The sequence below is a fragment of the Acipenser ruthenus genome, chromosome 5, assembly GCF_902713425.1.
Source record: "Acipenser ruthenus chromosome 5, fAciRut3.2 maternal haplotype, whole genome shotgun sequence".
Classification (NCBI taxonomy): Eukaryota; Metazoa; Chordata; class Actinopteri; order Acipenseriformes; family Acipenseridae; genus Acipenser; species Acipenser ruthenus.
Window position 1 is genome coordinate 2,517,007 of NC_081193.1, and position 14,369 is coordinate 2,531,375.

At 41.5% G+C, this 14,369-nt stretch overlaps 1 protein-coding gene across 3 annotated transcripts in view; it reads left to right on the plus strand.

Moving 5' to 3' along the window:
- Positions 1-14,369, plus strand: part of LOC117402736 (ral GTPase-activating protein subunit alpha-2-like) — a 179,479-nt gene that overhangs the window by 48,094 nt on the left and 117,016 nt on the right. For 2 of the 3 annotated variants that reach the window (XM_034004162.3, XM_034004164.3), the window contains exons 15-21: positions 3,253-3,490; positions 4,285-4,449; positions 5,972-6,112; positions 6,775-6,909; positions 8,351-8,451; positions 8,994-9,084; positions 10,621-10,794. In XM_034004162.3, coding sequence (XP_033860053.3) covers positions 3,253-3,490; positions 4,285-4,449; positions 5,972-6,112; positions 6,775-6,909; positions 8,351-8,451; positions 8,994-9,084; positions 10,621-10,794 — 1,045 coding nt within the window. The remainder of the gene's footprint in view (positions 1-3,252; positions 3,491-4,284; positions 4,450-5,971; positions 6,113-6,774; positions 6,910-8,350; positions 8,452-8,993; positions 9,085-10,620; positions 10,795-14,369) is intronic. The other variant, XM_034004163.3, reaches the window with a different exon arrangement.

The window sequence follows — 14,369 nt, forward strand, 5'->3', positions numbered from 1 at the left end:
AGAAGGGGAGGAATCAGCTGGTCCCAGTAACGCACATCACTACTAATAAATCTGCGCAACATGCTCTTAAGGGTCTTATTAAAGCGCTCCACAAGACCATCGGTCTGAGGATGAAACACCGAGGTCCTAATGGTCTTAATCCCCAAAAGCTTACATGTTCCGCGGATTAGCCGGGACATAAAGTTGGTGCCTTGGTCGGTCAGTATCTCCCTGGGGATCCCCACCCGGGAGAAAACCTTCACGAGCTCGTCGGCAACAGACTTAGCGGACATAGATCGGAGGGGTATAGCCTCTGGATAACGCGTTGCGTAATCCAAAATGACTAATAGGTGTGTGTATCCCGCCGCACTCCTTTCCAATGGCCCGATTATGTCCATCCCAATACGCTCAAACGGAGCTTCCACTAGGGGCAACGGCACCAGTGGTGCTCATGGGACGGCTCTAGGGCTAGCTTTCTGACACTCCCCACACCGTTCACAAAACCGTCTGACGTCACCATCCAACCCCAGCCAATAGAACCGTGTCACAAGCCTCGCTTTGGTTTTGTCCCTTCCTAAGTGACCAGACAGGGGAATAGCGTGAGCAAGCTGCAGCAAATCCTCCTTAAAGGGCTGAGGGATGAGCAACTGATGACGCACCTCCCCTGTCTGGGGTAATTTGTCAACACGATACAGCAGGTCTCGATTAATCTCAAAGTGAGGGTACGTGGCGGCGCGTCTGGGCTCGACCACCCGACCATTAACCACCGCTGCCTGGTCAAAGAGCCTGCCCAGCACGTCGTCACGCCCTTGCTCGAGTCGGAAGTCACGGGAACGAGCTAAAAAATCAGCTCCCATGGCTTCCAGCTCTGGGTCGGGTCGGTCCGGAACGGAGGCAGCCGAGCCGGACGCCTGTGCCGGCTCCGCAGCCTCCCCCCCTGACTCTTCACCAACCGCCCCCACCTGAAACCTCTCGGACTCCTTCCATCGCCAGCCCTCATTCTTAGCGGCCCGACGTTCCCGTTTAGTTTTTCGGGGTCTAAATCTATGGCAAAACCAATTCGGGTCACAGAAGGGGAAGATCTCTCCAATTACTTCCTCCTTCTTGGCCAATAGGGTGGGCGGGGCTGTCAGAGCAGCTAACCAATCCTTAAACTGCCCACAGTCCCGCCCCAGAACTACTGGTACTGGCAATCGAGGACATAACCCTACATGCACCTGCGTCCCCTGCTGGCCAATCGTTATATTCACACTTATCTTAGGGTAGGAGCGTACATCCCCATGAATACATTTAATATGCACTTGTCCCAATAACCGTTTATGCCCCAGTGAGATTAGGCTATCCTGTATTAGGGACTGACCACACCCTGAATCCAGGAGCGCCTGGGTTTTTGTACCATCCACTGTCACAGGAATAACAAAACCCGTCTGCTGAAGTGACTGAGGTAATTGAACAGGCTTACCTGGTCGGCTGAGGTCACACTCCATCACGGGGCAATCCCGCGCGAGGTGTCCCACCTCCCGGCACGTCCAACACCGCAGTGGGCTAGTTTCTCGCCCTGGAGCCTCGGCAAGAGGTGGAAACACCGGAGCCATCAAAGGGGCTCGACGGTAAGGAAACCGTGCGAGACCCCGGTCCGACCCCGCAGCAGCCCGCGGGGAACCCCACGCTGCCCCGGTCCCCGGGCCGGGAGCTCGCACAGCCCCCCCCCCCCCGCCCAAAACCTTGTACACCCCTTCCCCCCAGTCCCTTCGCCCTATCCGGGGCCGGTGGGGCCGATGATGCCGCAGTGCTTCTCCCCGGCAGCCTGGCTGGCGTTGGTTCGGCTGCCCGGTACTGCTCTGCCAGTGCGACCGCCTGATCCATGGTGGCGGGTGCCTGCCGCTGTACCCACAGCCGTGGTTCCGGAGCTAGACACTCCAGAAAGCGCTCCACCACAATCACCTCCACCAGCCTCACTTTCGTGGTCGCATCTGGCCGCAACCACCCCATGGCATACTCATTTAAGCGATGCGCTATGGTTCTAGGGTGCTCCTCGGGCGGGAAGCGCTCCTCCCGAAACCTCCTCCGATAGCCCTCCGGTGTGGCCCCCACGCGATTCAGGATGGTAGCTTTTAGCGTGGGGTAGTCCATCATCCGGTCGGGAGACAGCGTCCTCGCTGCTGCTTGCGCCTCCCCCGTTAACTGGGGCAAGAGGTAACTGGCCCATTGGGCCTGATCCCACCCGGCAGAGGTCGCCAGCGCCTCGAACACCTCCAGGTAGGCTTCGGGTCGATCCTCTGCCGTCATCTTGGTTGGTCTCATCAACCGGGGGTCAGGTCCCGCCGGTCTAGCCGCCCCTTGCACCGCTGCCGTTAGGGTCTGGCGCAGGAGATTCATCATCTCCGCAAACTGGGAAGCATCCATGCTGGTGTGCACTGCTTGAAGGGGGCAGTGCCAGTGAATCCCACTTCTGACACCACGTGTGGAAGGGTGGTGGGTAATTCACTGACACAGGAGACAGAAATGAGGCTGAAAACACCGCACAGGTGCCCAGTTTTATTAGAAACTTATTTTGGGTTCAGCCCGCAGAGGGCGCTGTTGTCTGTGGCCTGCCGTACCAGCTATGGTAGCGACAGAGCCACAACTATACCGGAGCGGTACAGGGTACAGAGGTTAGAACAAAAAATACTAATCAAAAGGCAAAAGAAACAGAGAAAACAAAACACAGTAAACAAAACTACAAAATAAAAAGTGCTGCACTCGGCAGCTTCTCCCCAACCGTCGCTACTCGTACGGCCCGGGTCTCCGTCCTACTCTAGCGGCTCCCTCAGCCTGCTATCCACTTTATCGGGGCTGCCCAAGAGTTTTCTTTTTCCCCGCTACTGCTAAATCTTTCTTTCTTTGTTTTCTTATTTATTTGTCTCGCCGGGATTTTTCGTCCCGGCTGATTTTCCTCCAGCGCTTCCGCACGCCGTTTTACGTCTCCGTGGGCAGACCTGAGGGAACAGCAGAATGAAACTTATAGGGTCAGCAATTCCCCCAAGACCCGCCTCCCAGCCACTCAGAGAGAAGGAAAGTCCGCACACCCACTCTTTCCCCTCTCCGTGTCACTGCCATGACTGACAGGCAGATATTGACGAGCTGCTGCCCTCTCCCTGCAGCACTATGAACACGTCAGAAGAGTCAGCACAGATCTCCCCTGTTACAGGCTAATACCAGCAAATATATTTGTGTTTGTTTACAGTAAATTGCATTGTTAGTTGTTTATTTTTCTTTTCCCCTCTTTCACAGACGGTAATCGTAGCCTGGGTTCGGGCTAATTTAAGTGTCCTTATCGCCCGGGAGCTCTGGGATGAACTGCTCAGTGTGCTGTCATCCCTCACTGCTTGGGAGGAGCTGGTCATCGAGTGGGCCAACATCATGGATTCTCTAACAGGAGTCGTAGCAAGATCTGTCTACGGCCTAGATATGAGCAGCTTGCCGCTCGACAAACTGAGTGAACAAAAAGAAAAGAAACAGCGAGGCAGAGGTAAGGGCCACTGTCTGGAAGGTGTGTCACCTTTGAGAAACTATTTCTACTGCTATAAAGAGGAAAAAGCTAGCTTTTTTTAAACATAGACATTTATAAAAGGTAGACATTTTAGCAAGTATAAAAATCCATGTATATAGAACTGTGTGAGAGATGTGAGGGAACAGATGGAGTCTTTGTATGACACCTTACCTACAGTGAAAGACTGAATTTACAGCTTGTTGAAGGGGCTAAAGTGATGGGTGTATAAACTGGTCTCCATAGATAACATTTTAACGTGACATCTCCCAACCCAGAGGTGAATTGTCATTCCTACAGTACTTAACACCAACATCCAGCAGAGATCATGTCTGCTGTATTTCAGTCGGCAAAGTGCCCTGTATGAGGGGCTTGGGCAGTACTGTGTGATGAAGCCAGTGACAGCTCAATGTCCCTGGTTGTTTTTGCTCTAACTCTGCAAAGGCCTTGTGTCTAGATACAAGGGATCTACTATAAATTAGATGCATCTCATTTGGGCTTTCCGAGGTTTGTTTTGGTTGCTTGTTTTCCACTACAGGAACTTGAAAAATAGTGTATTAAAATGTCTACTTCAACAGTAACCTGATGCACTTAACAGGATATCATAATTTCCTTTAGCTATAGAGCTAAAGGCAATTAATAATGAAAGGGATCAATGATTGATGAGCAATTTGGCTGGTGCAATTGATGAAATGTCTATATCTGTGATTTTTTTTTTATTTATAAACGGTGAGCTTGCTTTGCCAATTTGAGATATCTTTGTTGAATGTATTAAGGAGTAATTCAGGACACTCAGAAGGGAGCTGCTGTGGGTAGATATTTTTCTCTGAGCTGGAGAAGTCACCCTGAAGTTCAGGAGCCCATGCGATTCAGGAGTGCCACAACATCAGGGGCTCTAGGAGTGGAAAAAGCAAGAAACATGGTCCGGCAAAAAGCAACAGGTCAGAACACAATACAGTGTACATTATTCCTTTTGTTCTGTTTACCACTACCATTTCTGCATTCCTTGCTTTATTAGAAAATAGACATTTTTGACAGAAGAAGTTGCACTAAATTAGGTGTTGAAGAACTAATTTTTAAAATCTGATTGTTCACTAAAAATGAAACCGTGGAACCTCTTCTGAAGCTAGCGCTACATTTTCTGAAGAGGAATACATTAGTTTCAACTGTCTCAAACTATAAAAAAATAACCTGCAAATAACATCTTTTTAATGATGTAGTGTTGTTTTCTCTCTGAACATTTGCATCGGTTTTTGCATGTGCTTCAAAGCAAAGCCAGCATATGTTTAAGAAAGCCTTGTCTGGCAGAAGTAGACATAATCAAGGTTCATTTTTGGCAAGTCAATACTTATGAAACTAATTTTTGTTTGGTGTTTGACTCACTGAGCAAATTGTGTTCTAGATACAATAACAAGATTGCATTGAGGACTGCAAAGCCTAATGAAACAGTAGATTTCAGTGGAAGCATTATGAGGTTGTGTTTTCTTTACAGGGTAAATCATGATTATAAAAGGCAAGCAGATGGTGTCTATTGTTCCCCTTGGATGGCACATTTGAATCGCTGCAGTTTACTCAGTCAGTGGTGAAACAAAACTGATCCCTGTTGACAGTTTACAAATTGGGGTGGTCACTTTACCTCAGAAATAATTCACTGCCTTATTTTTGGATTTGAAAACTATACTATTGGAATGACATGTCCAACAAGGATCTTTAAATGAACAAAGTTGATTGTATGAGTGATAAACAAACAACATTTCCCTCCTGTTGATATATATTGCTTTGTGTCATCAGTCTTCCTGCAAATGTAGTATTTGCACACAAACAAACCCGTGTGAAACGGTTCACATCGAATCTGGAAGATGAGGGAATTGAGTTGCTTTAAATAATGCCAAGTGAGCTTGAATATATATATTTTTTTGAAAATGATTACATCTAAACATCATTGATAGCTTGTTAAGTTTTGAACAGATACAGTTTAGCCAGAAGGACAGCTCTCTGAAGGGAGATGAAAACAGTGGCAGCCTCCAGCTTCCCTTTTCTCTTCCTAATTAGATTTTTCATGCCTTGAACTTCAAACATGTTAATATCCTCCTCCTTTAAAAGAATTCAAACATCAATCACACATCCGTCTTAATAGTTTCATTAGGAATATGATTAAATGCTTATTAAAATGCGTACAAGGTAACATTATACAGCAGCGATTAAATCTGTAATAAAGCAGTAATTAAATTGTGGGGTTTGCAAAGCTTTCATAACCGTCATGGATTAAAAAGTTAAACTCACATGTATTCTTGTAAAAACGGCAGCTGCTTTTCTTGAACCCTTTGTATATAGGCCTAATACAGTATATCATACCACGTTACCAGAACATTAATTAATATTTCTACTGTTTCGATTATGATGCTTTCAGGTTGTGGTTTTGGTATACAATTGATCAATTGTCCTTTTCTCACTCTTTCTAAGCTAAGCGAAGCCAGTCTATCAGCAGCTGTGTTCATCTGTACGAGGCTTTGCCAGTTGCTAAAAGCGTGCCTCTGCTGCTTCACACTGTGAGCTCTTTCTTGCCTGGTATCTCTTACAACTCTTCCTCTCACAGACTTTCAGGTAGTGTACTGAAAGCTTTCTTCTACTTCACTTCTAGCACCTTGCTTCTTGCTTCTTGATGTTCTGCATGCTGCTTTCTTACAGCTTTCAAACAGTTTACTAGCAGGATTCATAAACGTGGGCATGTGTTTTATCAAACAGACTTCACAGTTTACTAGCAGGATTCATAAACGTGGTCATGTTTTTTAATGATGAGGACCAGCTTTCAAATGTGCAAGTTGTTTACAACTTGTGAGTTGTATTATTATTATTATTATTATTATTATTATTATTATTATTATGAATCAGTCATTTAGCAGATGCTTTTATTCAACGTGAATTACAGAGACTAGGGAGTGAACTATGCATCAACAACTGCTGTCACTTACAATAAGACCTCGGTTTTACATCTTATCCGAAGGACAGAGTACAAGGAGGTTAAGTGATTAAAAAAAATAATAATAAAAAAAAAAAAAAAACATGCTTTTTACACTATGGGGTCAAAACCATAAAAACCAGTACAGCAGTATGAATATATTAGGGCTGCTCCGATTAACAGATTAGTCAGAACAATTAATCAGCTAAAGAGTCAGACTGTGAAAGCGCATGATTCTCACATTGTTGTAGAGTTTTCCAGTGCTGACAGTGAAAGGCCAGTTTGTTTTGTGGTGTCATACATGTAGAAGTGGATGAGAGCCAGCAGGGTGACAGTCCCGCGGATGCAGAGCCCCTTGATGTGGATCGAGAGCAGCAGCAGCTCAGTCGCAGCAGCAGCACCTCAGACATTGCACAGCAGCTCTCCTCCAACTCATTCCAAGGTAACAGAGCATCTACTGTGGGTTTATTAACATGTTAGAATATAGAGAGTTTCATGAACTATATAAGAGGTTAATACAAGGTTTTGAGTGTTATAACCATTCCAGTTTCTGACAAATACAGTTCTGAGATTTTTATATGTGTTATTACATCATATATGCTGGCATACATGTACAATGCATAGCCTAATTTGTATTCAATTATTTTGAAATGCTTTTTTAAATTCAGGGTTTGTTTTCAGAATGCCAAAATGCTTTGGTTGGGATGAATAGTGTTACTTGCAAGAATATTTTTATTTTATCATTTGGCGCCATCTAGTGCAAAAAGGAAAAACAAAAAAAACATTCAAGGTTGTTTCATTTTAATTGTGGTATTAAAGACTTTAAGAAATCCAGACTTTGGGGTCCAAATTGTGTTTCTTAAGCATAGGCTTTACCACAGCTACCTTAAGTGCTGAGGGAACTATATCGAAGGAAAGTGAACCATTTATAATTTTTAAAATGTGGGTATTAATAACACCAAGAACATATTTTAATAGTTTTGTAGGAATAGGATCAAGAGAGCATGTAGTAGCTCTCATATGTTGAACTAGCTCTGTCAGTTCCTGTAAGGTAATCAAATAAAAAGCACCCATAGTAGCCTTAATAGGTGTAGTTGGTAAAATTGTGCTGGAGTCGTCCTTAATATAAGGTGTCTATGGAATCTCATTTCTGATGTCTAGTATTTTATCTTTAAAGAAAGGTTAGAAGTCATTGCAGCTGTGAGAGGCTCCAATGTCAAGGGTAAGACTATTAGGGGAAGGATTAATTAATTTATCTAGGGTAGCAAAAAGAAATCTAGGATTATTTTTATTTGTTTCAATTAAATTAGAGTAATATGATGATCTCGGCAACACCAGAGCCTTCCTATATTTAACCAGGTGCTCCTTCCGTGCGATGTAATGAACGCGCAGTTTAGATTCCCGCCCTCTCCGTTCTAGTTCACGACCCTCATATTTCATCTTATGAGTTGTATCACTGAACCACGGTGAGCTTTTTTTAAGACACTCTCCGAGTTTTGCTTGGCGCTACAGTATCTAAGATACTAGTCAAGGTGGTGTTGTAGGTATTAACAAGCTCATCTACTGATGGGGACTCAGAGAGTGGTAATGAGTCATCAGAAAGCTTAGCAGCAGTTGAATTAATTACCTGGGATTTAAATGTACGGTCCACAGTCTTTGTAGATGCTGGCAGATTCACCTCAAAAAGAATGTCAAGATGATCAGAATGTTCTTAACAGCTAAACTATGAGAAATGACCAGATCTAAAGCATGGCCACAATTATGCGTAGGACCTTTGAAGTGCAGGATATAATCTAAGGAATCCAGTAGCCTCAAAAATTCCAAGCGTTAGAATCAGAACTTTATCATGTAACTTTGCTACCAGTAGTATGTATACATTACAGGACAAAAAAGGGAAAATTCACCAAATACCAACTATTCAGACTCAAGAAACGATGGTTTGGAAAACAGTGGAACAGGAAGAAAAGAGGTTGAGACTCCTGTGGTAAGTTTGTACAGGATGGGTTTATCTATACTTTAACACTGTCATCTGGATCACAGATTTTACTCTAAAGTGTTATTTGAACATAAACACTATTTGTGTTTAGAAAACTAATAAGAAATAATTAAAGACAACTTACAAACCCCCAAATGTATGTATGGGTTGTTTATTTCTCAGTACTAATGAAAATGAATTCTGTGTAGAAACTAGTGCAAAGACAAAGATGCCTTTTCTGACTGGGAATAAAACCATTTTCACAGTATAAAACCAGCAAGGAATTGCTCAGCGCTATCATTTACCTGCTCGTAGGTAGTTTCTTGCTCGATTTTATATTCTTAAAATAGTTTTTTTTCATTTAATAAAAATGCTTTTGCCTATGCACTCATTGTTAAATAGGGCCCAATCATTTTTGATTTTTGAAAAACCTAACACGATAACTGAATGTGATTTACAGTTGTACTGCCTTCGAGACAAGTGTGGTGGATCACCTTATTGAAAATAAAAGTTCTTGTTATGGCATTCATTTTGTATGTTTCTTTAACAAGATCTACGTCCGACAAAGTAGCAGTCCTGGTGAACTTGAATGTCCTGGGGATGGCCTGCTACCTTTAGGAAGACAGGGGCAGCGAGAGAAAAGTGCGTTAGGATTTCATTTTCAAGTCTACCCATTATACCCATGTATTTGGCTGCTTATGAGTAAGGCTACGATTTTGTCACTGAGGTCATGAAAATTGTGAATTTGAAAAAAAAATCAATCTTGGAAATGGATGTAAAAACACTTTTGATTAGGTGCTTCATTTATTTCATTTAAAACATGCAGTATCATGCACTGAAAATATAAATCTGTGAGTATCTGAATTGTTTGGCTGTTTCACGCAGCATTTAGGTGTATCTGGAATGAGTTAGCTGAGTTAGCTGAGCGAGCAAGCATGTAAATCGGTGACAGCTAAAATGCAAAAAATGTGTAAGTGTGCTGTTTTCTGTAAAGACAGAACAACAAATGCATTGGATAACAGAAGTTTACCAACTTACAGAGGATTTCTTTACAACATGCTGTCTGTTTCACTATTAAAGCCTGATTCATACAACACTTCTGTTGAGATGAATGCGAATCAGATGCAGACAGCTAAAAGCTGTGCAACTTCACTGTTTGCTGTACGGGACGCATCGTGTTGCAGCCCTTTTTACTGCACAAAGCAGTCGCAGTTGCTGTAGTTCATATAAATACAATACTTTAAATGCAAATTGCATTTGCGTAATTGGATACATTTACATTTAAGTAGATGTCCTGAGCTTGTATCTCTATACAACAGGATTAAAATAATCTAAAGCGACGTCGTTGCTCCGTCCTCTCGTCGTTGCTCCGTCCTTGTAGGTATTTTAGAATGACAGATGAAAGGTTTGACGATCTGTTAAAGCTGTACGCCTTTCCAAAAAAGACGCACGTGGAAAGATTGTAGATGACGTACTTTACGACTTTTCATACAGGGTCAGAGACCCTCGACTCTGACCAGAAATAATGTCCGAGTCTGAAGTATGTACTGTACGTTTTGCAATCTAAACTGGTCAGTAGTTTATTGGTTTTGGTGTACTATTTAAAAGCTCTTGTGTATGTTGATGAAAACTACATTATTTGGTGAACTTTCTGTGAATTCTTGTTTTTTTGCTGCACCTCGCCCGTGAAATGTACTCAAAATTACCGTGCCAAAATCGTAGCCTTACTTATGAGTGGTGCTCTGTTGTCTACACACAGTCTAATTGTTTCTGGAAGTAAAGATCCACATTTGCTATGAACCTTCTCTATGTGCCTATTCCAGAAAAATAAAAGATTGGCAGTCAACTCAAGGAGGTTCAAAATTAGATACATAAACTTGTATTAAATTTGCTCACTAAATAGTGGACACACACATATACATATATACATACCCAGATATTCAACAAATATATATCCAGTCTGTACTGCCATATATAGATGTTGCAGTCATTCTGTAAGTCTTAACCAAACTTAACCAAGCACTACAAATATTCAGGCCTTTGGCCAAAAGACTACAAATGGTATATAGTCATTTACTGTTTAAAAGTTGTAGTAATATATATTTCTGCACCACAAGTGTTTACAAACTGACCGCTTTGTCCTTCTTGTACCCTCTTTTTCTCAATGTTCCTCTCTAGGTGAGAGTGTCAGCAGTGAAACCTCTAATGGCTGTCTCAATGAAGCAGATGCCTGTTTAATGTCATGGCAGGCGTTTGAGGAGGAGCCCGATTCTCTGTCTCCTGCTGATGTCACTATTGATTCAGACAGCCCACGGAATTTGCTGCAGCTCAGCCCTTCTGATGGCATGACAGGTATATAAATATACAAAACATACTGTATATTTCTAGTTGATCTGCAATAGATGTGATAGACAGAGCAGCTCACAAGTTGAAAATGTTTAGAATGTGACATGCTTCTTGTGGGTTCTATCTGACAAGATTCTATTGTGTTCAATTCATAAGCTGTTGCCCATCTTCTGACTCTGTTTGCCAAGTTAAAATTCCAATCAAAAGAAACTGTGGTAAAGCACATTTTAGTTTTCAAAAATAGAAGCAGTTACATTTAACGTGATTAAAAAAGCTGTTCATTCCATTACTCCTCCAAATATAATATACTGTTTTAGAATATTCTTTAATTTATTAATTGTCTGTTTAGGTGAGAAGCAAATGGTTAATCTTATATAATCTCTGGTGTAGTGTTGTCTGTGGTAGCTAATACACTTCATCTCATCTCAAGTGTATCCTAATTCACCAGTTGTCTCTGTAATATACTAACAACATAAATAATATATGATGCAGAGTTCAATATATTAATTTGTCATTTATAAATGCATTCAAAGGAACCTGACCTCAACTAGGGATTAGCAGGTGGTGTGAAGTAAACATTTTCATCTTTCTTTCCTCTCACTGTAAATGGATACAGTGTGCCTCATGCATTTACATGCTAGATCCATCTTTGTACTGTAGCTAATTCACGTATTGCTGAAAAGCTGAAATTTGATTCTTGACAATATTAACATTGATATAAACCTTTTGAAAGAATTAGGTCAAGGCTAGGCAATTCATGCATTTTTTCATGTAATTGCATTGATCATTTTAACATTTTAGGAAATGAAATAGTCTGATTGGAATTGAACTGAAAAAGTGATCTGTTTAGGTACCTGTTTCAGTCTAGTTCCTACTAGCGATGGGAATATAACACATTATATACTGTGTGTATTTATATATATATATATATATATATATATATATATATATATATATATATATATATATATATATATACACACACTACCGGTCAAAAGTTTTTGAACACCTCCATTTTTCCAGTTTTTATTGAAATTTACGCAGTTTAATGTCTCAATATACTCTGAAATTAAAGCATAGAACAAATAAACAATTGGAGATAAAAAAGAAATCATGGAATCGTTTTGTTTAACAAAATTTAATCTAAATTTTGGACTCATCAAAGTAGCCACCTTTTGCAGATATAACAGCCGAACACACTCGTGGCATTCTTTCTACAATGGAAATCAAATATTGTTTGGAAAGTTCTAAGTCTGGAGACTGTGCTGGCCATGCCATGATTTGAAGCCTACCGTCTTGTTCTTTTCTTCTAAGGTAGTTCTGCTGTAGGATGAACCCCTGACCAACTAGGCGTATACCAGAGGGTATTGCATGGCGCTGCAAAATGTTGTGGTAGCAGTTTTGGTTCAGGGTGCCACCCACTCTGTGCAAGTCGCCAACTCTGGATCCAGCAAAAGAGCCCCAGACCATCACGCTTCCTCCTCCATGTTTGACAGTTGGTGTCACACACCGAGGAACCATCCTTTCGCCTACTCGACGGCGTACAAAAACCCTGCGTGATGAACCGAAGATTTCAAATTTTGATTCATCGGTCCATAAGACCTTCTTCCAGTCTTCAGTAGTCCACTGGTGGTGCTTCATGGCCCAGGCAAGCCTCTTTTTCTTATTTTGCCATCTTAGCAATGGCTTTCTTACTGCCACTCGACCTGTCAAACCTGCAGCTCAAAGTCTTCTCTTCACAGTTGAAACTGAGACTTGCTTACTTCGACCAGTGTTAAGCTGTGCTTGAAGCTGTTGTCCTGTGAGCCGCCTATCACGCAAGCTGGTGACTCTCAGAAACTTGTCTTCTGATTCTGTTGTGGCTTTGGGTCTGCCAGACCTCTTCCTGTCAGAGTTTCCTCCAGTTTTCAAGTGCCTTTTGATGGTGTAGGAAACTGTACTCACTGACACCTTGGCTTTCTTTGCAATTTCTCTAAAGGAAAGACCTACACTTTTAAGGGTTATAATGGTCTGTCTGTCTTCCTTTGTTAATTACCTTTTTCTCACCATTATGAGAGCAATATACTACTCCTGCAGTACAATACTGTCCAAATAATGCTTAAGAGGGTGTAGTAACACAGTCTGTTCCAACACTGCTTTTATACAGACAGAGGGTTTGTAAGTAATCAACAAAAGTTGGGACACCTGTAGGAATTGTTAGCATCAACTTTCAAGGCTTAATTTATTTCCATTGCTGCAGAACAGCTGTAAGTTGTTAACCCATTACTTGTTCCCTGAAAAAGGCCTTTTTGTATAACTCTGAAATGAACATTATTTTTCAGTTTTTGATAACCTAAACTTTTTTTTTTTTTAACCACTGGCAGTTTACCGCTTACCTTTGTACCATTTCAGGTTATTCACTGGACTTGAACTGCTTAAATTTCAATAAAAACTGGAAAAATTGGGGTGTTCTAAAACTTTTGACTGATAGTGTGTATATATATATATATATATATATATATATATATATATATATATATATATATATAAGAAATTACTGGAGAGACGCTTATCCAATTGTGATTCCATTTGGAACCGGCATTCTTTAGAATAGTGCTACAAAGCTATCAAAAAAATCAAATGTTGTTATCATACCAGCTGTAATTTACTTTTCAGAACTAATATACATTTTACACAGGAGAGAAAAGCATGGCAATGCCTTTTCTTAACTGAATTACTTAATTTGCTCGGTATTACTATTACTTCTTTATTGAGGAAAACGGTAGAATCTTGCACGGACATGATTACAGTATTTGATTAAGCAGTGTTTAAAGTATGATCATTTGAAATGATCTCATTGCAGCTCTTGTTTTTAATCAGTTATCAGGTGCTGGCAGTGTTACACTTTGAAGACATTAGTGATTAGTGACAGTGTGTTGGTTTGAATAGCAGCATGTGAATAAATGGAGACAGGTAATTCAGGGACAGAAAGAGAGAGGCAGCTGCTGGCAGGAGTCCTTCGTCTGTTTTGCAGGAATTATTCTTGGTGCATTCTATTTGAATGAGAATTCATCTGTGTCTCTCAGTCATACAGAGTTATTATTATTATCTGTTTATTTAGCAGACGCCTTTATCCAAGGCGACTTACAGAGACTCGGGTGTGTGAGCTATGCATCAGCTGCAGCATCACTTACAATTACGTCTCACCCGAAAGACGGAGCACAAGGAGGTTAAGTGACTTGCTCAGGGTCACACAATGAGTCAGTGGCTGAGGTGGGATTTGAACCGGGGACTTCCTGATTACAAGCCCTTTTCTTTAACCACTGGACCACACAGCCTCCATTTAGTTAGTGCCCGGTGATGAAGATTTCACCTTCTCGTAGTTCACTGTGACAAGAGTTAGGAGTCCCAACTCAAAGACAGCTTTTTAAAAAGAAACCACATCTAAAGCCTGTATTTATCATGTTATTCTCTAATTCTTTAGCTGAGAAATGTAAATAGTCTCAAAAAACACATTTTTCCCAAACCATCACAAACAGCTCAGTGTTATCTTTATTGCCTACAAATATACAAGTAACGCATTATATTGTGTTACATAAAAT